The sequence below is a fragment of the Podarcis liolepis genome (genome assembly GCF_965112155.1).
Source record: "Podarcis liolepis genome assembly, chromosome: W".
Classification (NCBI taxonomy): Eukaryota; Metazoa; Chordata; class Lepidosauria; order Squamata; family Lacertidae; genus Podarcis; species Podarcis liolepis.
The window spans coordinates 11,227,993-11,255,549 of NC_139568.1; the positions used below are offsets into that span (position 1 = coordinate 11,227,993).

Consider the following 27,557-nt stretch of genomic DNA (forward strand, 5'->3'; position numbering starts at 1 on the left):
AGAGAGACAGTTGTAATGTAGACTTCAAACTGAGCTTTAAATAAACTTGTCTTCTACAGGAAAGGATGTTTTTGAGCCATTTTACAAAAAAGATCTAGCAAAGCGGTTATTGGTAGGCAAAAGTGCATCAGTAGATGCTGAAAAATCTATGCTTTCCAAGGTCAAACATGGTAAGTTGCTTGGTTTAGTCCTCTGTAATTTTTTTTATGTTCACTGTCATAGCAGCTCCCCAACCTGTGTTTGTAAAGGATAAGACACTTGAATATTATTTACATATTATGATGTGCATACTTTATGCTATTTACATTAAAAGTTATTTGCAGCATGGGCGGAGCTACCGTCGCTGTGGCCCCAGGTGCACTTTTTTAGAGGCACATTTTTGGAGGGACACCTGCTGCATCCTCACGCCAGCCTTGTGCTGCGCTGCAAGGGCAGTTGCTTCTTGTTTGGCTGCTGGTGAGCCCACCCAGTGCAGGGCTGGGGTCTTGAAGGAAATGAGAGGGGGACAATGGAGGAGGATGGAGGGGCTGCCTGGGCCAGAGGAAGGCCACTGCATGGTGGTGTGTGGGTAGCAAATGGATGACGAAGAAGAGGCACGGAGGGAAGAGAAGGAAGAGTGGCTGCTGCTGCAGAGGCTGCCACAGCTTCCCTGTGCTTGCAAAGGAGCTGTTGGAGCAGAGGGGAGGCAGGCAGCCTGGGTTGGCAGCAGCATAGAGGAAGCAGGGAAAAGGAGCTTCTGCAATCTGTGCAGCCCACACTTTGTCCGTTCCCATAGTCTTTCCTGACCCCGTCTCAGTCTGCTGGTTGCTTTGGCAATGCAGTGTGTGTGTAGGGAGAGAGAATCGTTGAAGGGCTCTTGGTTCCTTCCAATTCTACAAATCTACAAAACTCCAGGTCCTTCTCTTCTTCCTCTCACCTGCCACTGCCACCATCACCCATTTATTATCAAGGAAAAGGAATAGCCAGCTCTCCCACAAAACGGGCTCGCAAGTTCCTCAGTAGTTTCTCCATTATCTAGAAATCCTCACCCACCCTCCACATACTTATCTCCATTTCTAATGTAAAATAAAGAGTTAAAAGATCACAGTGTTGAGGTGGGGAGGGAGCTTCCTGGCTTTTTATTTCAAGGCTTTGAGGCTTTTCAGTCAGTTCAGTCCTTTACTGACGGATCCAAAGCATTAAGGCAGTTTCCTATATACACTAAGGGAGGCGGGTGGTGCTGTGGGTTAAACCACAGAGCCTAGGACTTGCCGATCAGAAGGTTGGCAGTTCGAATCCCCGCAGCGGGGTGAGCTCCTGTTGCTCGGTCCCTGCTCCTGCCAACCTAGCAGTTCAAAAGCACGTCCAAGTGCAAGTAGATAAATAGGTACTGCTCTGGCGGGAAGGTAAACGGCGTTTCATGTGCTGCTCCGGTTCGCCAGAAGCGGCTTAGTCATGCTGGCCACATGACCCGGAAGCTGTACGCCGCTCCCTCGGCCAATAAAGCAAGATGAGCGCCGCAACCCCAGAGTCGGCCATGACTGGACCTAATGGTCAGGGGTCCCCTTTACCTTTTTACTATATACACTATATACATAAAGTACAGGCTTCAAATGCAAAGAAGTACAACTCACAGCATACATACAGCACAGAGTTCAGTATCAATCTGGCAGAGCTTCCTTGCACCAAAGCAAACAGGCAGTGTACAGCCCCCTCTCAATATACTCAAGAATGACCACACCCTTGGCCTGTTGTCAGGTCACAGTGACTTTCAAACACTAATCATAAGACTTGCAGGTGCAAGATAAGGGAAGCACATGCACCAGAGTTTACTTAACAGCAATTAAAGGAACCTCAACAGTATGGAAGGGTTGCAGGGTTTTTTTTGGGTGTTTTCTTAAAATGCTTTTTACTAAATTTTCCTTTGTTAATTATTTACATATTCCAATCCATAATTTAACATATACTGTATACATAAGTAAACCAAACAATATCCATACAGTGGTGCCTCGCAAGACGAAATTAATCCGTTCCGTGAGTCTCTTCGTCTTGCAGTTTTTTCGTCTTGCGAAGCACGGCTATTAGCAGCTTAGCGGCTATTAGTGGCTATTAACGGCCTAGCGGCTATTAACGGCTTAGGGGCTTAGGGGCTTTAAGAAAAAGGAAACAAACTCGCAAGACGTTTCGTCTTGCGAAGCAAGCCCATAGGGAAATTCGTCTTGCGGAACGACTCAAAAAACGAAAAACTCTTTCGTCTAGCCAGTTTTTCGTCTTGCGAGGCATTCGTCTTGCGGGGCACCACTGTATTTATTCACCCGTGACTACCCACCACCTCACTGCAGCTTTTTCTATCTTATTTTTCCTTTCAATTGTGTTGTTTACCTTTATTGTCTTTTTAATACATAATAAATAACTTGTTTATCTGCATTTTGACTTTGTGAAATTTATTTGAAACACATCAAGGGTTTGATTTGAGAACAATGTTATGCCAAATATTTTTTTACACTTTCCCACTCTTTTTTAAGTTTTTGGTTTGGTTGTTGTCTAATTTCCACAGCCAATTTCAGATACACAGCTTGTTTTGCCAATCTCCCTTTGTTGGTAACGTTTTTTGTGTTTTTTCTAATGTATTGCTTGCTGTCTATTTTATGTTCTCTCCAACATCAACACCACTCCTCTAGCCTAATATATCAAAATGTGCAGAAACTCAAGATGTTTCTTTCTTTAGAAATCAGAGTGGGTTTCCAATACATCCATATTGTAGAAAGTGTTTTAAAAATGATAGCTTTGCATATGAAGGATTGTTACTGTATTTCCTAAGAAGAAGATAGAATTATAGAATTGTAGTTTTGGAAGGCATCCAAAGGTCCTGTAGTCCAACCCCCTGCAAGAAAGAATCCATTGCCTAGGCATGGCACCTTAAAAATGTACTACCAGAAAAAAGTGTCTGTGTTGCAGAGTTTTGTGTCCCCTTCCGTCATGTGGACTCTTCCACCTGTGTTGACTTTGCAATTCTGGCCTATCAGAAAGAACTGAAGGGATGATGATGATGATAAATAATAATAATAATAATAATAATAATAATAATAATAATAATAATAATAATAATAATAATAATAATAATAATAATAATAAAATTAATAATAAATTAATAATAAATTAATAATAAGTTTATTATTTATACCCCAACCATCTGGCTGGGTTTCCCCTGCCACTGTGGGCAGCTCCCAACCGAATATTAAAAACACATTACAGCATTAAACATTAAAAACTTCCCTAAACAGGGTTGCCTTCAGATGTATTTTAAAAGTAAAATAGTTGCTTATTTCCTTGACATTTGATGAGAGGGTGTTCCACAGGGCAGGCGCCACTATCAAGAAGGCCCTCTGCCTGGTTCCCTGAAGCTTTGCTTCTTGCAGTGAGGGAACCGCCAGAAGGCCCTCGGCGCTGGACCTCAGTGTCCGGGCAGAACGATGGGGGTGGAGATGCTCCTTCAGGTATACAGGACGGAGGCCGTTTAGGGCTTTAAAGGTCAGCATCAACACTTTGAATTGTGCTCAGAAACATACTGGGAGCCAATGCAGGTCTCTCAGGAATGGTGTTATATGGTCCCGGCGGCCACACCCAGTCACCAGTCTAGCTGCTGCATTCTGGATTAATTGCACTTTCTGGGTCACCTTCAAAGGTAGCCCCACGTAGAGCGCATTGCAGTGTCAGGTTTGATGTCTCTCTCACACATGACGCAACCTCTGACAGTTAATTATTTCAGATTTATTGGTCAATTAAAATAACTCCCGGTCGGAGCTCCATTAATCATTCCTTGCCTGTTGAGTCAGTTGCTGGATTTGGCTTCCTTTTCTGGCCAACACAGGAAAGCCTCCACTTCCTCCTTTTCCCTGACATGCGCCTTTCTACTAAATGACTCAATCTACGGGTTCTTGCAGTCTCTACCCCCTCGATCTCTTCCTCCCCCTCTGTTGTGTCCTGTTCTTTCTGCTCTGTTCTATTAATAGAGCTGCCAGGCTGCATTCCTGGGAGAGATAAGCTTCCCTTACTCTCTGTGTGTGAAGAAAGCAGATTCCTACTGCTCTCTGATTCTTCTCCCTCTGACTCTTCTCTGCCTGTCAGAATAGCCGCTTCTCTGATATCACCCCCTCCTCTAAGCCCCCCTTCCTCCTCCTCTGCTTCATTGCCTGCCATGGAGGGCTCTCTTGATGCAGGTTCCCACCATTCTTCACTCTCCTCAGCTTCTTCCTCACTGGGTTCGGCCTCCTCCCTGCACCCTCTGTGTTTGGGTTTGTGGGGGTACCTACGGTGGAACTGCCTCTGCAAGTCAGGGGCATGCAAATCCTGGCTTCGTACCCAGGAATTTTCAGCAGCATAACCTTTCCATGACTGGAGGTGGAGGTGCCTGCTTAAGTTTCTGGTACTGGTGTGCAGGAACAAATGGTGACAGGAGAGTCCTATGGAATACAGGGTGTATCTTCATTGAGGCAGGCAATTTAAGTTTGAACGATACAGGATTTACCTGCTCTACCACTTGAAATGGCCGCAGCCTTCTTGGCTCTAGCTTCCTCCACCTCCCCTTAGTTGGCAAGTCTTTAGCTAACATCCACACCTTATCCCCCACTTCGATCTCCTCCCCCTGCTGCCTATGTTCATCAGCATTATTCTTGTACACGGCCTTAGCCGCGTCTAGTTTCTCCCTCAGCAGTTCCTGTAGAGCCTGCATTTCCTCCATGAACTGTTCCGCTGCTGGCACCGACAAGTTGCTTCATGGCTCTGGAAATGCTCTTGGGTGTCTTCCATGGTTTGCCATAAATAGAGTCTGCTGGGTAGACGTATTTACTGTGTTACTGTACTTGAACTCTGCCAGTCTCAACTTGTCTACCCAGTCTTCTTGCTGATATTTCACAAAGCAACGAAGGTATTGTTGCAACGTAGCGCTGGTTCTCTCTGACTCGCCATTGGTTTGTGGGTGCCTAGCCGAGGTCAAGCACACCTCTACGTCCAAAAGCTGCATTAACTTCCTCCAAAACTGCGAGGTAAATTGTGCCCCCTTTTCCAAAATCACTCTCAACGGCAACCCGTGCAGCTTAAACACATGTTTTGCAAACATCTGCGCTGTTTCTTGGGCCGATAGCAGCTTCTGGCACAGCATGAAGTGCGCCATTTTAGTAAACAAGTCTACCACCACCCATATTACTGTCTGTTTCCTTGAGGCTGGTAAGTCTGTAATGAAGTCCATCCCATGGTGAGGCCTGAATCCCGATTGGAAGGGATCCAAATGGTCTGAATCCTCCAGGCATGCTTGGAGTTGTTCAGCAACCACCCACTTAGTCACCTTGCCCAAGAATGGAAGATTTGAGACTGAGCGATCGTTGGCCATATTGGCCGGCCCTAAAGATGCTTTTTTAAGAAGCGGTTTAATGACCACCTCTTTGAGTGGGTCTCGCAGAGGGAAGCATTCACCACCCCGCAGAGCCCATCGCACAGCCCTTCCCGGCTTACTTTTATGAGCCAGGATGGGCAAGGATCAAGAAGACAGGTGGTTGGTTTCAGTCTTCCAAGCAGCCTGTCCACATCCTCGGAGGTAACAGATTGGAACTGATCCCATATAATATGACTAGACAGGATTCCAGCACTCTCCCACCTCGGCCCTGCTTCCACGGTGGAGTCTACCTCCTTCCGAATCTGAGCGACTTTATCTGCAAAAAACTTTGCAAAAGCATTGCAGGAGATCCTGGGTTCCCTACCTGGCCCGATGACGAAGGTGGTTCCATTAGACTGTGAACCACCTGAAAGAGTCCCCTGCTGCTGTTTTCTGCAGATTCAATAGAGGCGATGAAGAAAGTCTTCTTCGTCGTCGCCATTGCCACTTGGTAGGCTCAACATTGAGCTCTAACCTGTGTCCGGTCCGATTCAGAATGAGTTTTCCGCCACCGGTGCTCTAGCCCTCTCAATGATTGTTTCATTGCCCTCAGCTCCGGGGGAAATAACAGGGCTCTCTGGGCTCCATGCAATTGGAGAGGGCGCTTCGGAGCCAGACAGTCAAAAGCCCTGGTTAACTCTGCATTCCAGCGGGTCACCAGGGAATCAGCTGAAAGGCCATCAACACGGGATAAAACATCCCCTCCTAGTTAGCTTACACTCTTACAGAGACTAAATGCACTGAATGAGTGCATTCAAGTCCTACCTGTGTAGACATTCCCAATTAGAGACTTAATATAGGTGTGAGGGACCCCTGAAACTAACGCCTCCCTGCTTACTTCCCCCTCTTTTGCGAGGGGCTTCAGCTGCCTCATTGTCCAGGCAGCAGCTCCATTCAATGGCCACAAGGTGCCTCTGGGGTGGGGTGGGACAAGGTGGGAAGGAAGGAGGGAAGTAGCAGGGCAGCCGCCAATGCCAATGTGGCCTCCACCCCAGCTGCCCAGTCCACCAGGACACTTTACCTGCCCTGGGTGCCAGCAACCCATGGTATGCCCCTGTTTGAATCCCAGGCTTAGGCTGGTAAACTATCCACTGTTTTGAGTTTTACCTCCTCAAACTTCGCCTTTCAGAATACCATGGTTCTGTAATGGCACTTTTAGATTTCCTAGGTTGTACTGACATAAAGACAATAAATTTGTGTGGCAGTTAGCAAACTTATTGTCACATGAGCTTTCATAGGCTACAACTTACTTCACTGGATGCATGAAGTGGCTTAGAAATATATCTGTATTTACTTCATCTAAAGCAGTGTTTCCCAAAGTGGTCAATACCTCCCCTGGGGGGCACTGGAACGATTCAGGATGGGCGGTAGTAGCCTCAGGTGCAATTGGGGTGTGTGGAATAAAAATAAGGGGGCAGTGGAAGCATAAGGAAAGAAGAGAAGAAAAAAAATGGAAAAACCATTTGTACATGTTTCCTTTGTTGTGTAATGACGCTTACCGCCAGGTCAGGCGCTGTTGTGGGACAGTGTCAACTCCTCCCCTGTACAATACTATAGCATTTCCTGTTGGGAAACTGTGTACATGCAGCTACTCACACAGAGTCAATTAAGGTTTGGCAGACAGCCAGAAGGCAATCTGAAGGAGTAAGTCTGCCTGGTAATAACAGAGACATGGAGACCGCTCCCTGATTGGTCAAGCTCTCTCAAGGGAGTGATAATTAATGGCCTACTAACTGTTAGTTCAGAGTTTGGAGTTGAGTGGTTCAGTGTGTCAGTGAGTGTAGGAGTTGTCAGTCGTGTCAGAGAGAGCTAGCATAAGATCCGTGTTCTGTTCCTGTAAATAGTCCACTGTATATAATAAACACCTAAATACAAATTCCTGGTTCCTGCTTCGTCTATCCTGTCTGCAGCCAAGTTGCCAATTGCTTCTGTGGATTCTGCGTGTACTCTGCTAGGTCTGGCTAAGGTCCTGCAACTAGTCAGAAAGTTGTGAAACACCAAATAGGTTTTGCCAATATTTCCTTCATCATATTTAGTGGAATGTGGGTTCAGTGCGGTCACAAATCTGTTAACTGAAAACAGAACCTGCCCCCAAATAGCTAATTGTGGTGATTTAAGAATCCTGCTGACAAAAATAGAGCCAAACGTTAATACAGTGGTGCCCCGCAAGACGAATGCCTCGCAAGACGGAAAACCCGCTAGACGAAAGGGTTTTCCGTTTTTGAGCTGCTTCGCAAGACGATTTTCCCTATGGGCTTGCTTTGCAAGACGAAAACGTCTTGCGAGTGTTCCGATTTTTTTCCGCTTCCCCCCCCTTTTTCTAAGCCGCTAAGCCGCTAATAGCCTTTTAGCCGCTAATCCGCTAAGCCTTTAATAGCCGCTAAGCCTTTAATAGCCGCTAAACCGCTAAATCCCCTTCATGGATCACTGCCTTGCCGTGGCGAAGGGGCTTGAAGAACTCAGAGAAGCTATGAACTACGCCGAGCAGGGCACCCAAGATGAACAGGTCATAGTGGAGAGTTTTGACCAAACGTGATCCACCTGGAGTAGGAACTGGCAAGCCACTCCAGTATCCCTGCCAAGAAAACTCCATGGACAAAGACAACAGGCATATAAAAGTTATGACGCTGGAAGATGAGCCCCTCAGGTCGGAAGGTGTCCAACATGCTACTGGGGAAGAGCGGAGGACAAGTACAAGTAGATCCAGAGCTGATGAAGCGGCTGGGCCAAAGCCGAAAGGACGCTCAGTTGTGGATATGCATGGAAGCGAAAGGAAAGTCCAATGCTGTAAAGAAAAATATTGCATAGGAACCTGGAATGTAAGAACCATGAACCTGGGTAAGTTGGATGTGGTCAAAAATGAGATGGCAAGAATAAATATTGACATCCTGGGCATCAGTGAGCTAAAATGGACGGGAATGGGCGAATTCAGTTCGGATGACTATCATATCTACTACTGTGGGCAAGAAACCCGTAAGAGAAATGGAGTGGCCCTCATAGTCAACAAAAGAGTGGCGAAAGCTGTACTGGGATGCAGTCTCAAAATGATAGAATGATAATGATAATAATAATAATAATAATAATAATAATAATAATAATAATAATAATAATTAATAATTTATTATTTATACCCCGCCCATCTGGCTGGGCCTCCCCAGCCACTCTGGGCGGCTTCCATAAAAACCAAAAATACAATAAAATATCACACGTTAAAAACTTCCCTGAACAGGGCTGCCTTAAGATGTCTCCTGAATGTCAGGTAGTTGTTTATCGCTTTGACATCTGCTGGAAGGGCGTTCCACAGGGCGGGCGCCACTACCGAGAAGGCCCTCTGCCTGGTTCCCTGTAGCTTTGCTTCTCGCAATGAGGGAACCGCCAGAAGGCCCTCGGCACTGGACCTCAGTGTCCGGGCAGAATGATGGGGGTGGAGACGCTCCTTCAGGTATACTGGACCGAGGCCGTTTAGGGCTTTAAAGGTCAGCACCAACACTTTGAATTGTGCTCGGAAACGTACTGGGAGCCAATGCAGGTCTTTCAAGACCGGTGTTATATGGTCTCGGCGGCCGCTCCCAGTCACCAGTCTAGCTGCCGCATTCTGGATTAGTTGTAGTTTCCGAGTCACCTTCAAAGGTAGCCCCACGTAGAGTGCATTGCAGTACTCCAAGCGGGAGATAACCAGAGCATGCACCACTCTGGCGAGACAGTCCGCAGGCAGATAGGGTCTCAGCCTACGTACCAGATGGAGCTGGTAAACAGCTGCCCTGGACACAGATTTGACCTGTGCCTCCATGGACAGCTGTGAGTCCAAAATGACTCCCAGGCTGCGCACCTGGTCCTTCAGGGGCACAGTTACCCCATTCAGGACCAGGGAATCCTCCACACCTGCCCGCCTCCTGTCCCCCAAAAACAGTACTTCTGTCTTGTCAGGATTCAACCTCAATCTGTTAACCGCCATCCATCCTCCAACCGCCTCCAGACACTCACACAGGACCTTCACCGCCTTCACTGGTTCTGATTTAAAAGAGAGGTAGAGCTGGGTATCATCCGCATACTGATGAACACCCAGCCCAAACCTCCTGATGATCTCTCCCAGCGGCCGCATGTAAATGTTGAAAAGCATGGGGGAGAGGACAGAACCCTGAGGCACCCCACAAGTGAGAGCCCAGGGGTCTGAACACTCATCCCCCCCCACCACTTTCTGGACACGGCCCAGGAGGAAGGAGCGGAACCACTGTATAACAGTGCCCCCAGCTCCCAGCCCCTCAAGACGGTCCAGAAGGATGCTATGGTCGATGGTATCAAACGCCGCTGAGAGATCCAGCAGAACTAGGAAACAGCTCTCACCTTTGTCCCTAGCCCGCCGGAGATCATCAACCAGTGCGACCAAGGCAGTTTCAGTCCCATGATGAGGCCTGAATCCCGACTGGAAGGGATCCAAATGGTCTGCTTCTTCCAGGCGTGCCTGGAGTTGTTCGGCAACCGCTCGCTCAATCACCTTGCCCAGGAATGGAAGATTTGAGACTGGGCGATAGTTGGCCATCGTGGCCGCATCCAAAGATGTTTTTTTAAGAAGCGGTTTAATAACCGCCTCTTTCAGCGGGTCTGGGAAGGCTCCCTCACGGAGGGAAGCATTCACCACCCCACGAAGCCCATTGCCCAGTCCTTCCCGGCTAGCTTTTATAAGCCAGGATGGTCAAGGATCCAGGAGACAGGTGGTTGGTTTCACTCGTCCAAGCAGCCTGTCCACATCCTCGGAGGTAACAGATTGGAATTGATCCCACTCAACTTGACTAGACAGAACTCTAGCACTCTCCCGCCCCGGCCCTGCTCCCACGGTGGAGTCTACTGCTTCCCGAATCTGAGCGATTTTATCTGCAAAAAACTTTGCAAAATCATTGCAGGAGAACATGTGGCCCCGATGTTGCAGGTGGTTCCGCTAAATTGTGAACCACCTGAAAAAGTCTCCTGCTGCTGTTTTCTGCAGATGCAATAGAGGCGGTGAAGAAATTCTTCTTCGCCGTCGCTATCGCCACTTGGTAGGCTCGACGTTGAGCTCTAACCTGTGATCTCGATACGAATCCAAGGCAGACCTTTTAACATCACAGTAATCCAAGTTTATGCACCAACTACTGGTGCTGAAGAAACTGAAATTGACCAATTCTATGAAGACTTACAAGACCTTATAGAAGTGACACCAAAGAAGGATGTTCTGCTCATTATAGGGGATTGGAATGCTAAAGTAGGGAATCAAGAGATAAAAGGAACAACTGGCAAGTTTGGCCTTGGAGATCAAAACGAAGCAGGGCAAAGGCTAATAGAGTTCTGTCAAGAGAACAAGCTGGTCATCACAAACACGCTTTTCCAACAACACAAGAGACGACTCTACACATGGACATCCCCAGATGGGCAACATCGAAATCAGATTGATTATATTCTCTGCAGCCAAAGATGGAGAAGCTCTATACAGTCAGCAAAAAGAAGACCTGGAGCTGACTGTGGCTCAGATCATCAGCTCCTTATTCAAGCTTAAACTGAAGAAAGTAGGAAAAACCACTGGACAGGTAAGATACAATCTAAACCAAATCCCTTATGAATACACAGTGGAAGTGAGGAACAGGTTTAAGGATTTAGATTTGCTGGACAGAGTGCCTGAAGAACTATGGATGGAGGCTCGCAACATTATACAGGAGGCAGCAACTAAAACCATCCCAATGAAAAAGAAATGCAAGAAAGCAAAGTGGCTGTCCAACGAGGCCTTACAAATAGCAGGGGAGAGAAGGCAAGCAAAATGCGAGGGAGATAGAGAAAGATACAGGAAATTGAATGCAGATTTCCAAAGAATAGCAAGGAGAGACAAGAAGGCCTTCTTAAATGAGCAATGCAAAGAAATAGAGGAAAGCAACAGAATGGGAAGAACCAGAGATCTGTTCAAGAAAATCGGAAATATGAAAGGAACATTTCGTACAAAGATTACCATAATAAAGGACAAAAGTGGTAAAGATCTAACTGAAGCAGAAGACATCAAGAAGAGGTGGCAAGAATACACAGAGGAATTATACCAGAAAGATATGGATGTCTCGTACACCCCAGGTAGTGTGGTTGCTGACCTTGAGCCATACATCCTGGAGAGTGAAGTCAAATGGGCCTTAGAAAGCACTGCAAATAACAAGGCCAGTGGAAGTGATGGTATTCCAGCTGAACTATTTAAAATTTTAAAAGATGATGCTGTTAAGGTGCTACACTCAATATGCCAGCAAGTTTGGAAAACTCAGCAGTGGCCAGAGGATTGGAGAAGATCAGTATTCATCCCAATCCCAAAGAAAGCCAGTGCCAAAGAATGCTCCAACTACCGCACAATTTCACTCATTTCACATGCTAGCAAGGTTATGCTTAAAATTCTACAAGGAAGGCTCAAGCAGTATGTGGACCGAGAATTCCCAGATGTGCAAGCTGGATTTAGAAGAGGCAGAGGAACCAGAGACCAAATTGCAAACATGTGCTGGATTATGGAGAAAGCTAGAGAGTTCCAGAAAGACATCTACTTCTGCTTCATTGACTATGCAAAAGCCTTTGACTGTGTTGACCACAGCAAACTATGGCAAGTTCTTAAAGAAATGGGAGTGCCTGATCACCTCATCTGTCTCCTGCGAAATCTCTATGTGGGACAAGAAGCTACAGTTAGAACTGGATATGGAACAACTGATTGGTTCCAAATTGGGAAAGGAGTACGGCAAGGCTGTATATTGTCTCCCTGCTTATTTAACTTATATGCAGAATTCATCATGCGAAAGGCTGGGCTGGAGGAATCCCAAGCCGGAATTAAGATTGCCGGAAGAAATATCAACAACCTCAGATATGCAGATGACACAACCTTGATGGCAGAAAGTGAAGAGGAATTAAAGAACCTTTTAATGAGGGTAAAAGAGGAGAGTGCAAAATATGGTCTGAAGCTCAACATCAAAAAAACAAAGATCATGGCCACTGGTCCCATCACCTCCTGGCAAATAGATGGGGAAGAAATGGAGGCAGTGAGAGATTTTACTTTCTTGGCCTCCATGATCAGTGCAGATGGTGACAGCAGTCACGAAATTAAAAGACGCCTGCTCCTTGGGAGAAAGGCGATGGCAAACCTAGACAGCATCTTAAAAAGCAGAGACATCACCTTGCCAACAAAGGTCCGTATAGTAAAAGCCATGGTTTTCTCAGTAGTGATGTATGGAAGTGAGAGCTGGACCATAAAGAAGGCTGATCGCCGAAGAATTGATGCTTTTGAATTATGGTGCTGGAGGAGACTCTTGAGAGTCCCAAGAAGATCAAACCTCTCCATTCTGAAGGAAATCAGCCCTGAGCGCTCACTGGAAGGACAGATCGTAAAGCTGAGGCTCCAATACTTTGGCCACCTCATGAAAAGAGAAGACTCCCTGGAAAAGACCCTGATGTTGGGAAAGATGGAGGGCACAAGGAGAAGGGGACGACAGAGAATGAGATGGTTGGATGGTGTTCTCGAAGCTACAAACGTGAGTCTGACCAAACTGCGGGAGGCAGTGGAGGACAGAAGTGCCTGGCGTGCTCTGGTCCATGGGGTCACGAAGAGTCGGACACGACTAAACGACTAAACAACAACAACAACAAAACCGCTAATAGCGCTAATCTGCTAAGCCGCTAATAGGGTTGCTTCGCAAGACGAAAAAACCGCTAGACGAAGAGACTCGCGGAACGGATTAATTTTGTCTTGCAAGGCACCACTGTAAATTGATAGCAGCACACCAGGTTCATATGGCAGCCGAGAGGCCCAAAGTGCCATGAGTGCCAAGAAAAACAAACATGGAGTCCAGCACGCTTCCCCCTGCGCAGCTTGCAGACTGTTCGTGCCAATCCAAAAGTCCTCTGCCTCCCTGGCTGTTAGCAGAGCAATCGCAGCAGATAGAAACAATTGCAGCATGTGGGTAATAAATTCAGAACAGACACAAGGCATTCCTTATCTTCTTAGCCTTTTAATCAAGTAGAATAACATCATAAATCAGCCTGGCGAAAGCTCGCCCATTTTCTCCCTCTCGCATAGCGTCCCAGAGGCAAACTGAAACACTCGGAGTCAAACCCCTCCCGTAAGTGTTTGTCCACGCCTCAGGAAAGAGACGTCACACAGAACTCTTTAACCCTGTGAGTTCTGAAACCAATAACAGTTCATTCTTCTCATTAGAATTTTTTTTGATATTATTTATAATTTTTATTTTAAAATTATCCTTCTTTACTAGGTTGTAGGATGTAGGTAGAAATATAGATACATAAAAGAATGCAAATTTGTCACTGCATCTTTCTTTTTGTTCGCTTAAAGAAGGCAGATTTTCAGGTGGGCGCTGAATAATTTTTTTCTTGAAAATGGGGCAGTAGGCCAAATAAGTTTGGGAACCTCTGATCTAAAGTAAGCAATAAACTGCAAGTGCCTTAACACAATAAACTGCAAGTGCCATAGCAAAATCAGTGTGTGAATATTTTAATGCAGTGCAGGCCACTTTTTAAACATGCATAGCTTGCATGTAGCTACTTTTTTAGGTGTTGAACTGGATAGATAGCAATTTAAGAATTTGGCCCACATTCTTTTTAAAAGAGTCTTCAGTATAAATGAAGAGCAACTGGTTTGCCAAGGTGCTGCCACCAGTTGCATAGGAAGGGGGGGTGGGCCACCCCGGGTGTCATCACTGAGGGGGTGACAAAAATGGCAAAAGTATGTGTTTTTAAAATAAAAAAATTGGGGGGGCCTCACAACACTTTTTTGAAAAAAATTATTTAAAATAAGTTTAATAACTTCGTCTGACAATTAATTAACCTCAACAAGTCAACATAATACGTATTGAAACTTTTTAGTTTAGTCAACAAATGCAATGAAACGCGGCTGAACTTGATGTTGTATAGTGGAGAGCATATGGATGAGGAAGGGGAGTGGGTGTTTCTTTCTACCGATTCACCGCAGTCTGTCTCTACAGTTTATACTTGAGCGAGACGTAAACAACCAGTAACTCATCATCACCCAACCCGCAACCAATCCTATCCACTGCCATGCTGGTCAGTCACCCCATGTCATTCTGTTGAGTTAGTTGTGCATCATTACTGAAGCTTATAAGTGCCGTGCTGAATTTATTTTTGTTACATTTTTTAGTTCCTTGATTCATTGTGATCATCATACGTTAAGCCAAATCTGCAAAATTAAGTAAACAATTTCATTCATAAGAAATTCCCATTGCGAAAAAAAGTTTTTAAGTGCTTATGTTCACAGTGTTAAGTAAATAAACCAGAAAATAACACTTGCGACTGTATCTTATTTTTCCTTCTTTTAATAATTTTAATGGGGGGGGGGGATGACAAGAAATTTTTCACACCGGGTACCATCTGACCTTGCTACGCCACTGGCTACCACAGAGTTTGCCTTCCAGCAGCAGCATCACTGCTGCTTTACCAGGACAGGGCAGCAAGGGCACACCAACAGAACCAATTTGCAACAGCTGCCCACCAAGCCAGCCACTCCTGAGCAGAATTGCAATACTGTTGTAATCTTTACCTTTATCTGAAACAGGAAATACCTCTCTGCTATCTGGTTATTGATGCACTTTAAATCTTTTGTTGACAATGACAAAATATCTAACTGCAATTTCAATACAACTATCATTTTATAGAATGTGGAGCTGCTTTCACAAGCAAACTTGAAGGAATGTTTAAAGACATGGAGCTTTCTAAAGACATCATGATACAGTTTAAGCAGGTATGGGTACAAAACCTGGCATCAATATTTCTTTCTGGGTGTATTTTGGCTTCTGGGTTATCCTTTAATTGGATTAAGTTTTGGGTATTTTGGCAAAATAAATTAAGCATGTGCAGTTACATCTGAAAAAGACATTGCAAATATTCCATTTTCCTTCTTCCTCACAACAGGGCTAGCTACCCCTCATGTTAGTTCCAAAAATGTGCTTAGCTTTCTGTATGCCAAATTGGTAATGCTCTTATAGCTCTTTGTTATTGGGTGGAATGGTGGAGCACTAGATAAGGAAATCTGGCTGGAGAAACCTGGGTTTGAATTTCCCCAAACTCAGAAACTCACAGGGTGACCTTGGCCCAGTTTCCATCTCTCAGCTAATCTAAGGGTGGTTGTAAGGATTAAAGGTGGGGATTTGATTTATGCTACCCTAAGCTCCTTGGAGGGAGGACAGAATCCAAATACTGATTTAATGTGAGGTGTGCAGTTAACAGTGCCTTTAACTTGTTGTAGTTTCATATGGTTATTCTGTCACTTTGATTCTGCTGTAGTATATGCAAAATCAGAATGTACCTGGTAACATTGAACTCACAGTGAATATATTGACTATGGGCTATTGGCCAACCTACGTGCCTATGGAGGTCCACCTGTCATCAGAGGTAAGATAGCTGGACAACACATCCAAAATGGAATAACTTTTTATTACTCTTGTTTGATACTGATGACCAGAGGTTTTCAACCTTTTTGAGTCCATGGCTCCCTTAACCATTAGAGGTTACCATCCACACACTTTTAGGTAAAACCTCTTTAAACTGTTTAGCAGAGCAATCTTAATCTTCCCAGAAGCAGTGGACAATAACAGAAGTTGTTTTAAAGATGACTCACAAACTCTGTGGAAACATTACGGTAGCAAATATATTTTCGACTGTTAAAATAAACTGCAATTAACAGCACACTTTCAAACAAATGCTCTCTTATCTCCCACACGCCGTAAATTACAGGAACAGTCCTTCAGCAGATTTTACAGGCAGGTGCTGTGGTCTAAAGCACTGAGCCTAGGGCTTGCCGATCAGAAGGTCGGTGGTTCGAATCCCCACGATGGGGTGAGCTCCTGTTGCTCGGTCCCTGCTCCTGCCAACCTAGCAGTTCGAAAGCACGTCCAAGTGCAAGTAGATAAATAGGTACCGCTCCGGCGGGAAGGTAAACGGCGTTTCTGTGCGCTGCTCCGGTTCACCAGAAGCGGCTTAGTCATGCTGGCCACATGACCCGGAAGCTGTACGCCGGCTCCCTCGGCCAATAAAGCAAGATGAGCGCTGCAATCCCAGAGTCATCCGCGATGGGACCTAACAGTCAGGGGTCCCTTTACCTTTACCTTTACTCTTCTGTCAGACATCTGCCATCAGGCATCTGCAAAAACGAAGCGGTGTGGTTTTCTTCATATTGGCACTTCCAGCTGATGCTAATTAAGCTCAGAGTGCCACTCCCATATATAAAGGAAACCTGGAACATTTTAGAAACTGTCTACTTGTTTCTGCCAGAATGATTCCCTAACACTGCATACTTCCTGCGGCACCCCTGTGGGGCTCAAGAGCCGAGTTATGTCGCCCCTTGCCTGCAGAGCAAACAACCTCTCACTCTTTTCCCAACACCCTCCCTTGTGGAGTGTTCACTCAGCCTCCTCTCCTCTCCCTTCTTCTTGGGAGTCGTCTGGGCAACCACTGCTTCTGCCCCTGGTCTTTGAGCCCCCCCCCCCAAAGAGAGGTGCTTCCTCACACTGCCACAGGGGCTTGGGAAGAGGATGCTCCCAGCCTTAGTAGCCCAACAGAGACTGGCCAAAGATGAACTTGAGGACAGCACCTTACCTTGGGTGGCAGCAGTGGATGCTGCTGGGCCTGCATGGTGGAAAGGCTCCCCTTCAGCACTGGGCACTCCGCTCCCTGGTAGGCCTTGCACACAGCAAGTACAAGAAAGGCTAGCACGGTGCCTGCCTACCTGCCCGGCCTCACACTTGTCTGTCCATTCCCAACAGCAGGGCCTGGTGGACTGGCTGGCTGGGCTCCCTCACCCACTTGCTTGTTTATTCCAAGGTTGCCTCAGCTTCTGGCAACCAACATCCCCTGGTCAGCCCCAGAGGCACCAGTTGCTTGTAGCCAGGGCTACTGCAACAAACAACTGTGCAAGCATTTCGGAGGCAAAGACACGAGAGGTCATCAGAGGAGACAGGGGAAGAAAGAGGGAGAGAGGCCAGTGTTGCCCGTTACACGAACCCTTGACCATCATTTAAGGCACCCCAGGGTGCCACGGCACGCTGGTTGAAAACCACTGCTATATACTACTGATTAAAATTAAAACTTCTTTATCTAATAATTGGAAAACTTAGGCAAATTGCCAAGAAACCTCTGGCATCAGCCTTTGGGTTTGATATTTGGGGAGAATTACTTAAGTTAAATAGTTTAAGTAAGTAATTTGTGGGCCTCTCCCTTTGTAGTTGCAACACTATAGAAAAAGATTAAAACGTATTGTACTTTTTAAAAAAATGGTTAAAAAACAATTTGGGATAAAGGTGACTTTTTAAAATAAAGTCAGGTTGCTCACTGTGACAAGACGGTTTGATCATCTCACACCAATCCTGGCCTGACTGCACTGGCTTCCAAATAGCTTCCGGACCCAATTCAAAGTGCTGATTTTGACCTATAAAGCCTTTAATGGCTCAGCATAGATAAGACTGTACTAGTTGATTATTTTTACTTGCCATACGTCAGGAAACTTCCTGACATGTCCTGGTTTTCAGGTGTAAAAATGGCACATGGGGAAATTTTGCCGAACAAAATTCAGCAAACCTTTTTTGAAATATGGCAACCCTGTACTTGAAGCTCATATCTCTCTTCTCTTTAGATGATAAAACTGCAGGAGATATACAAGACATTTTATCTAGGAAAGCACAGTGGCAGGAAACTACAGTGGCAATCAGCATTAGGACACTGCGTACTCAAAGCAGAATTTAAAGAGGTACTGTTTGCTTTCTGGTATACTGTTAATCACTTGTTGAAGCCATTTAGTAGATGTGGAATGTAGCAGGGATTTTTAAGTGGTCATTCCCATTTTAAAATATTGGTCTCTAGGTTTTGTTCAGCTTTTGTGAATTGTTCTTACTTTATTTCATTTCATTTGATTTTGTTTCTTCATCAGTTCTGCCACCAACATCCTGTGCTATCATTTGCATGAAACATCCATCCTTTCATGAAACTTCCATCCTTTCATGAACCATCCACCCCAAGAACAATACTTTCCATGTTCCATCAAAATTATCCAATTTCAGGTGTAAATAGGGGCCCATTTGTATTGGCTTACATAAATATATTTGCAAAAAATATTCCTTTTTGCTGGGTGACCATGGACTTGTATTTACATCCAAGTTGTATAAGGCTTTAAAAACAGCACTTTGAATTGGTCTTGGAAATAGGGAAACACCAGAAAGATCTGTTTATCACTTTGCAAACAGATTGGCTAGAGAATCAGGGAAACTGTCCTAACAAGGGTTTGCTCAATGTAGATTTAACATTGGTTAAATTCATGGCCAATGCTAAACTGTGGTTGAAGTGTTTCAGATATAGTTCTTAACTGTAGTTTAAAAAGGCAAACATGATTAAACATAGCACTCTGCTATAAAGATAACACAGCTATCATATGGATATTATTTCCTTTTATATGGAATGAATGTTAAATAACTGCAAAGTGTAGGACCTCCCTGTGCATGGATCTAGAACTATTGTTAAACAAATTATTTACATTTTATAAGTAAATGCAGAAGTGTTTTTATCACCTTTTTTTGTTCCTGACAGGGCAAAAAAGAGCTACAGGTCTCATTGTTCCAGACTTTAGTGCTGCTTATGTTTAACGAAGGTGAAGAATTCAGTTTAGAGGAGATAAAACAAGCTACTGGAATAGGTCCGTATTGGATGTTCCTTGTGGCTTCTGAGTGCTAGTGGCTAAAAAACTAAACTATCTCTTTCTGTTTTAGAGGATGGAGACCTTCGACGAACCCTCCAGTCATTAGCCTGCGGCAAGGCCAGAGTGCTAACAAAAAGCCCCAGAGGCAAAGATGTGGAAGATGGTGACAAATTTATTTGCAATGATGACTTCAGACATAAGCTATTCAGGATAAAAATCAATCAGATCCAGATGAAAGAAACGGTCTCTGGTTCTTTTTCCCCTTCAGATTACTGTCGTATATTTTCTGAGTGCCTGGGCAGTGCTCTGAATCACCCAGAAGCAATTCAGTGGCAATTATTTTGGCTCCAGTTTTCAATTTATACTGCTTGAGTCATCCTGAGCCATTTTATATGCCAGGGGCATGGGTTACAAAAACCTCTCTTCCTGAGATTGGGACATCAAGACACTTGTACTTGTCTCATTATAAGAAACGTGAGCTGTTTTATACATTAAATTAGATTTTTATTTCCCTAGCTTTTGGTTAAGTATCTATTTACATTGCATGCTTAGTGGTTCAGGTTTTTATGGCTAGGAGTTGCATGCTGGGTGACTTGTTAGCTGTAGCTTATTGTTGTCAATCAATCAATCAATCTTTATTACAGTCCAGAGACCCAACAAATCATTACAAAGCAATACACAATTCAGACAGCCTACCTCCAGGTTAAACAAGCATTTTGTTCAGACTTAAAGTTAGGGATCATTGGTTCTTGCAACCACCGATAAAAACTTTGCCACTGCTAATGTTCTAGCGTATGTCCGGTCTTCCAATAGGAACCTGACATAGTGAGCCTCTGATTTTCCCGGGAAAGGTACCAGCAAGGGTAATATCAATTCAGCCCTGGATTGCTTGTATTTCGCACAGTGCAGCAAAATATGTTTTATAGAACTGATGTCTTGGGCACACGAGCAAAGTCTGTCCTGGTAGGGAACTCCTCTCAACCTGCCATCCAACACTGCAGAAGGAAAAACGTATACTGGGCTGAGACCGTTTAGGGCTTTAAAGGTCAGCATCAGCACTTTGAATTGTGCTCGGAAATGTACTGGGATCCAATGCAGGTCTCTCAGGAACGGTGTTATATGGTCCCGGCGACCACACCCAGTCACCAGTCTAGCTGCCGCATTCTGGATTAATTGCAGTTTTCGAGTCACCTTCAAAGGTAGCCCCACGTAGAGTGCATTGTAGTAGTCCAAGTGGGAGATAACCAGAGCATGCACCACTCTGGCGAGACAGTCTGTGGGCAGGTAGGGTCTCAGCCTGCATACCAGATGGAGCTGGTAGACAATTGCCCTGGACACAGAATTGACCTGCACCTCCATGGACAGCTGTGAGTCCAAAATGACTCCCAGGCTGTGTACCTGGTATTTCAGGGGCACAGTCACCCCATTCAGGACCAGGGAGTCCCCCACACCCACCCGCCCCCTGTCCCCCCAAAACAGTACTTCTTTCTTTTCAGGATTCATCCTCAATCTGTTAGCCGCTATCCATCCTCCAACCGCCTCCAGGCACTCACACAGAACCTTCACCGCCTTCACTGGTTCTGATTTGAAAGAGAGGTAGAGCTGGGTATCATCTGTGTACTGATGAACACCCAGCCCAAACCCCCTGATGATCTCTCCCCGCAGCTTCATATAGATATTAAAAAGCATGGGGGAGAGGATGGAACCCTGAGGCACCCCACAAGTGAGAGCCCAGGGGTCTGATCACTCATCCCGCAACACCACTTTCTGGACACGGCCCAGGAGAAAGGAGCAGAACCACTGCTCCCAGCCCCTCTAGATGGTCCAGAAGGATGTTATGGTCGATGGTATCAAAGGCTGTTGAGAGATCCAGCAGAACTAGGAAACAGCTTTCAACTTTGTCCCTAGCCCACAGGAGATCCTCAACCAGAGTGACCCAGGCAGCTTCAGTCCCATGATGAGGCCTGAATCTCGACTGGAAGGGATCCAAATGGTCCGCTTCTTCCAGGCGTGCCTGGAGTTGTTTAGCGACCACCCGCTCAATCACCTTGCCCAAGAATGGAAGATTTGAGACTAGGCAATAGTTGGCCATATTGGCCGGGCCTAAAGATATTTTTTTAAGAAGTGGTTTAATGGCCACCTCTTTCAGCGGGTCTGGGAAGGCTCCCTCGCAGAGGGAAGCATTCACCACCCCGCAGAGCCCATCGCCCAGCCCTTCCTGGCTTGCTTTTATGAGCCAGGATGGGCAAGGATCAAGAAGACAGGTGGTTGGTTTCAGTCGTCCAAGCAGCCTGTCCACATCCTTGGAGGTAACAGATTGGAATTGTTCCCATATAATATGACTAGACAGGACTCCAGCACTCTCCCACCTCGGCCCTGCTTCCATGGTGGAGTCTGCCTCCTTCCGAATCTGAGCGACTTTATCTGCAAAAAACTTTGCAAAAGCATTGCAGGAGATCCTGGGTTCCCTACCTGGCCCGATGACGAAGGTGGTTTCATTAGACTGTGAACCACCTGAAAGAGTCTCCTGCTGCTGTTTTCTGCAGATTCAATAGAGGAGGTGAAGAAGGTCCTATTCGCCGTCACCATCACCACTTGGTAGGCTCAGTGTTGAGCTCTAACCTGTGTCCGGTCTGATTCAGAATGAGTTTTCCGCCACCGGTACTCTAGCCGTCTGAATGATTGTTTTATCACCCTCAGCTCTGTGGGAAACAACAGGGCTGTCCGGGCTCCATGCAATCGGAGAGGGCGCTTCGGAACCAGACAGTCAATAGCCCTGGTTAACTCTGCATTCCAGCAGGTCACTAGGAAATCAGCTGAAAGGCCATCAACATGGGATAAAACATCCCCTACCACTGTCTGGAAGCTATTTGGATCCATTAAGTGGCGGGGGCGGAACATCCGAATAGGTTCCACCTCCCTGCAGAGGGGAAGAGTCTCTGAGATGTCCAGTTGCACCAGGAAGTGATCTGACCTTACACATTGTAAAATGTGTAGCCTTTCCATTGACCCCAAAATGACTTTCTTTTATGGAAATCTTTTTTAATCTTGCTTTTAAATGAAATTTCTTTTCAAGACAGCTTACAATTAAACAGTACAGCATTAAAAAGGTATAATGGTCATAAAACTGTAAAACGCTCAATGTAATGGTAAGTCACCAAGTTGGATGGCTTTAAAAGGGGATTAGAAAATTTATGGAGGCTAAGGTTGCCAGTGGCTACTGTCAATGGCATGAGAACTATGTACTACTTCCAGTAGCATAGGCAGTATGCCTCTGAATACCAGTAGAGGGCTCTGAATGGTAGAGGGCTGTTGTGCTCATGTCCTGCTTTGGGCTTCCCGTCTGACAATGAACTGGAAGAACCACTGTTCACCATTGGTCACTTTTCTCCTAAGAAAGAGGAGATGAGTCCAGAAGACTTGCGTCTAGTACGCAGATCTGAGAGAGCCACAAAGGGCAGACCTCCAAAGAGATTTGCTGATGAGTTTGCTAAGACAGCAACTGCTGTTCTTAGTAGCTCAGAGAAGGTGTGGGAACCTTCAAGCTTCAAAGAGGTTCAGGAGTTAGCCTCGAAAGATGCTGGACCTTGGCTTAATGCCATGAAAGCTGAAGTTGATTCCTTGAACAGGAACCAAACTTGGGAACTGGTACCGGTAGTCCCAGGGATGAGACTGGTTGGCAGCAAATGGGTCTTCAAGGCCAAGACAGACCAGAATGGCAAGGTTGTCAGACACAAAGCCAGATTGGTTGCCAGAGGTTTTTCACAGGTACCAGGACAGGATTACCACGAGACCCACCGTCAAATATGAGAGCATTCGGCTGATGCTCAAGATCGCTGCGAAGGAGAAACTGCATGTTTCCCACCATGACATTAATACAGCTTTTTTGTACGGGGTTTTGGGGGAGGAGCTGTACATGCTTCCACCTGACGGGATGCAGATACAGAAAGGAATGGTCTGTAAACTGCGGAAATCCTTATATGGTCTCAAGCAGAGTGCCAGGTGTTGGAACATGAAACTCACTGAGACGTTGCTTTCTCTAGGTTTTCACCAGGGCAAGGCTGATCCGTGTGTGTTTGTCAAGGAGGAGGGGCAAAACAAACTGTATTGTTTATGTTTTGTTGATGATCTTCTGATGTTTTGGAAGAATCAGGCTTTCTACCAAAGCACCCTAGCTCAGCTGAAGGAGCACTTTGACATGAAGGATCTTGGTGAGGTATCCAACTATCTTTCTCTGCAGGTGGAGAAGGACCAAGCAGGTAATTTTCTGGTACACCAAACACAGAAAATTGCTGATGTGTTAACCAGGTTGAATTTGGTTGATGCAAACCCAACAGACACACCGATGGTGACAGGTTACCAGGTTGACAGTACTGCTGAAGTGTTTTCTGACACTTCGCTGTACAGATGCATTCTAGGCAAGTTGAATTTCATTGCTAGATGCTCAAGACCTGACATAGCTGTAAGTTGTAACCTGCTTAGCAGACATGCCAACAATCCTACTGTTCAGGATTGGAAAGCTCTGAAGCGCATAGCCCGCTATTTGAAAGGGACTATGCACTACAGGCTGAGGTTCATCAGTCAGAAGACTGGAGGTCTTGAAATCTTTGCAGATGCAAGTTTTGGAAGTGACACCACGGATGGTACAAGCACTTCTGGAGTATGCTACATGTACAACCACTGCCTGTTTGACTGGTTGTGCAAGAAGCAAACGACAGTGAGCCTAAGTTCCTGTGAGGCAGAACTCAATGCTCTGTCATTTTCACTCATGGATTGTGAATGGTTGGTGCAACTGTTTAAGGACATCAGAGTGTCTGTGAAATGTCCTGTACAAGTGTATCAAGACAATAGATCGTGTTTGGCTTTGCTGAACTCGGAGAGTTGCAAGCAAAGGACCAAGTACTTGCAGATTAAGCTACATCGTGCAAGAGAGTGTATTCAGAAAGGACTCATTCAGGTGTCCTACATGCCAGCAAATGAAATTCCTGCTGATCTGTTGTCTAAGGTTGTTAACAGAGAACAACTTAAGGTTTACGTACAGAGGTTGCAATTGGGTTGAACCAAAGGTACTACAGGTTACACGGAAAGGGGGAGGATGTTAGGATATTTCCGTTCCACCTTAAAAGGGAGCAGGATGTTTGTGTCACAGCCTGCGTATTTCCTGTTCACAGGATGTTTATGTTTGCTATTGCTTTCGTTTCTCTCTCTGTCTGAGACACTGACGCAGGCAGTCATGTCTTTCTTTGTTCTGATCAACGCTGAATAAAGCTTGTAAATAATGCTCTCCTGCGTTCAACTTTTGGCTGTGCATTATCTGCTGACAGAGTGTGCATGAGCCCTAGATGTTGGGCTATTTTCTAGAAACTCATGTCGCTAATCGATGATACTGCGTGCCTACGGGAGATCGATGGATCGTCCGGCAGACGGCTTGGGGCCATGATGGACTTTATCTCCCTGGCAGTATCCCAACAGTTTTAAGGGGAGGGCCTTACTTATCAGAAGTAGTACCCCAAGAACACCAATATCATTTCATCCACTCAACCCAAATTAACTACACTACATGGACATAGCCACAGGGGGGGCATCTCCCCCCAGATCAAGTAAAACAATATAAATACTTAGCTAACTGACCAATCACGTCAGTTCAGCCCCCCCAACAGAAGTCCTGCCCACCCCCAACAAAAATCCTGTCCATGCCCACACTACACTACTGATTGAAATTAATCCATTCACTTGAGGGATGGCAAAGACAGGCTTTTTCAATTTCTGATATACTTTCTTTTCCAAATTCCTGCTCCTGCAGGTAGAAGAACAAGCAAGCACTACAGAGAGGGTATTTCAGGATCGGCAATACCAAATTGATACCGCAGTTGTGAGAATCATGAAAATGCGCAAGACTTTGAGCCACAATCCTCTTGTGTCTGAAGTATACAACCTACTGAAATTCCCAGTAAAGGTGTGGTATGGATGTTCTTCCTTTACTTGTTGGCAGTAATTTATTCCTACGATACTTTTATTGTGACAGTACTTTCAAGTGAAAAAATGTTTTGTTTTTGAGAATGTCCGATGAGGCAACTTCAAAAGATTTAGTCAGCCAATGATAAAGAATTCCAGTACAGAATAAATTAGGATGGCTGTCATTTTAAGCACTCAAAACATGTACCTGTATGCTGTGTGTTGTCAGAATTTGCCCTCCAGGATAGGAATACTTTGTGGACATAGTGGAGTGCATATCCAAAGAAGCTACTTGTGATGTAAATAGAATGGAGTTGTGAATCTTAGGAATCATAGAATTGGGAGGTACCCTGAGGATCATCTAGTCCAACCCTCTGCAATGCAGAAATATGCAACTGCCTCATAGGGGAATTGAACCTGCAACTGTAGCACCCTGCTTGTGGTTAACGCTTAGCTGGAATGAAATATTCAACGCAGCAATAGAGAATTTAAAATAATTATTTATTTGTCAGACAAATAAATGAGAGGCACAGTGGTATATGGTTACCAAGCTCTGGCCTGGCTCCTGCCATTATGGCCAGCCCTTATATTCCCTTAATCCAGCCCCCTTTGCTCCTCCTTGGGCTGCCTCTGTCCAATCAGCCTGGTTGGATTTCCTATTGGCTGATTGCTATAACCAATCACAATAGATACACCCATTTCCTTCTATCCTTATATGGAAGACAAACAGCTATATATTGTTACATCTATAAATGACAAATAAGTAGTAATATATCTTACATGTGTCTCAACAAGGAATCTTAATTACCAGCTCACCTCTTGCCCTCCCTGCCCTATTGCCTTCTAAAACAAATGGTTAATCTTAAATTTTTATCTTAAACATATGTCAAGGATCTTGAGTTTCACATCAACATTGAAAGATATCCTTCATTTGAAGGTTTCTAAACAAATGTCTGACAGCTAATATATCAGGACAGCATTTGATGGCGTCTTCTTGTCTGGCAAGAGGCTGGACTGGTGGCTGACTTAATTCCAGGATAAATACAACTCTTCTAGCATTTGTTAAATCCTTTGCATAATTACATTTAAGCCAACATATTTAATACACAACACAGATAGCCTCTTAAAAGGAATAAGGCCTTTTTAAAGTAGAGAGAGAAAGAAAGAAAAGGACTCAGTTTAAAACAGTTTCAGAAGAAGCCTCCTCCCCTTCAGCAAGCTGCTTTTCCCATTATCTGTTTAAGGAAGAAACAGCTTTAAAAAGACTTCCCAGCTAGATGCTTTAAAAAGACTTCCCAGCTAGATGCTTTTTTCTCCCATTTGCCTCTGGCCTTAGAAAATACAGCTCAAGGTTTAAGAGAGGCCCATGGTATCATTTTACTATTTGCCCATTCCTAATTATATTTATCTCTGCCTTTGTTATCTTCTGTAACATGTAGGGTCAATGTCCTGCTTTTAGTCTGTAATTTCAGCTTTTACGACTTTGAGAATTGCTTTCTGCTATCAATCAAAAAGGGGCCCCTTGTCTTAGGAGAATGGCCAAGGTTTTCTCTGCCTGGCATTGAAACATTTGAAAATCTTTTAGGCTCTCTCTAATATACAAGTCCTGATCAAACATTAATAAAATGCAGGCTTATGCCTGATGCCTCACAACTTTGGTGTTATCAGCACCACACTCTAAACAACTGAATGATCCCCTTAACCCCTTTCTGTTTACAAACCGTGACACCCACTTGAAGGAATTGGGTTGAGCCTGATATCAAGTAAAAGCTGAATGATCATTATATACATATTTTAATGCAAAAATATTCAAAAATCATTACTGACTTCCTGAATTGCTTTCACAGCCCACTGACCTTAAGAAGAGAATAGAGTCGCTAATTGACAGGGACTACATGGAAAGAGACAAGGAGAATCCAAACCAGTACAACTATATTGCATAAATACACAATGTGTCTTTTTCTTTCTTTTCTGCACACTTGATGTTCTACTTGGTCTGTTGATCCCATTAAACCTTTTCTATTACCAGTAATGGAAATGAAAGCAACGTAACCGGGGAAGGAGGGTACATAGTAGAGTGGACTTTCTCAGTGGATTTAACATGCCCATTTTTAGAATAGAAATTACATTTTAAGAATAATGCTGCTGAACTCTTTGCATGATGTTTGGTATGATATGCAGAAAACTGTAAGGAAGTATCTGGTCTTTGTGATACCATTGGGCACTTGGTTTAAAGCAGCCCTTCTTAAGTATATGATGATTGTCCCTTTTCCATCTTGAAACAATGTAAGGGTAAAATATAAACTTTTTCCTTTTCTTAAAGTGGTCTTTAAAAATGCATAAACTGCATGCACATTTAACTGCTGTATAAAAATGTTGGATGTGTTTTCACACATTAGTTTGAATAATAAACATCAGCTTCATGCTCATCTGAGAGATATATAATTTTCAGTTTTTACAAATCCAATATTATAATAAACATATTTTGACTTC

At 44.8% G+C, this 27,557-nt stretch overlaps 1 protein-coding gene across 1 annotated transcript; it reads left to right on the top strand.

Annotated features, from left to right (window-relative positions):
• On the top strand, nucleotides 1–27,557 carry LOC310697690 (cullin-4B). Its single transcript, XM_083484386.1, has 8 exons — nucleotides 1–170; nucleotides 15,082–15,167; nucleotides 15,710–15,817; nucleotides 18,054–18,167; nucleotides 19,001–19,106; nucleotides 19,180–19,352; nucleotides 24,913–25,065; nucleotides 26,912–27,557. Exons 1-8 carry the CDS (start codon nucleotides 149–151, stop codon nucleotides 27,005–27,007), a joined length of 858 nt encoding a protein of 285 aa, XP_083340512.1. The 5' UTR covers nucleotides 1–148; the 3' UTR covers nucleotides 27,008–27,557.

What these genes read in the sequence shown, in the direction of transcription:
- LOC310697690 (XM_083484386.1), top strand. Translation starts at nt 149, where the DNA reads ATGCTTTCCAAGGTCAAACATG. An exon ending in GCTTTCCAAGGTCAAACATG is followed by an intron (nt 171 to 15,081) that starts GTAAGTTGCTTG and finishes ATCATTTTATAG; the next exon opens with AATGTGGAGCTGCTTTCACA. An exon ending in AGATCCAGATGAAAGAAACG is followed by an intron (nt 19,353 to 24,912) that starts GTCTCTGGTTCT and finishes CTGCTCCTGCAG; the next exon opens with GTAGAAGAACAAGCAAGCAC.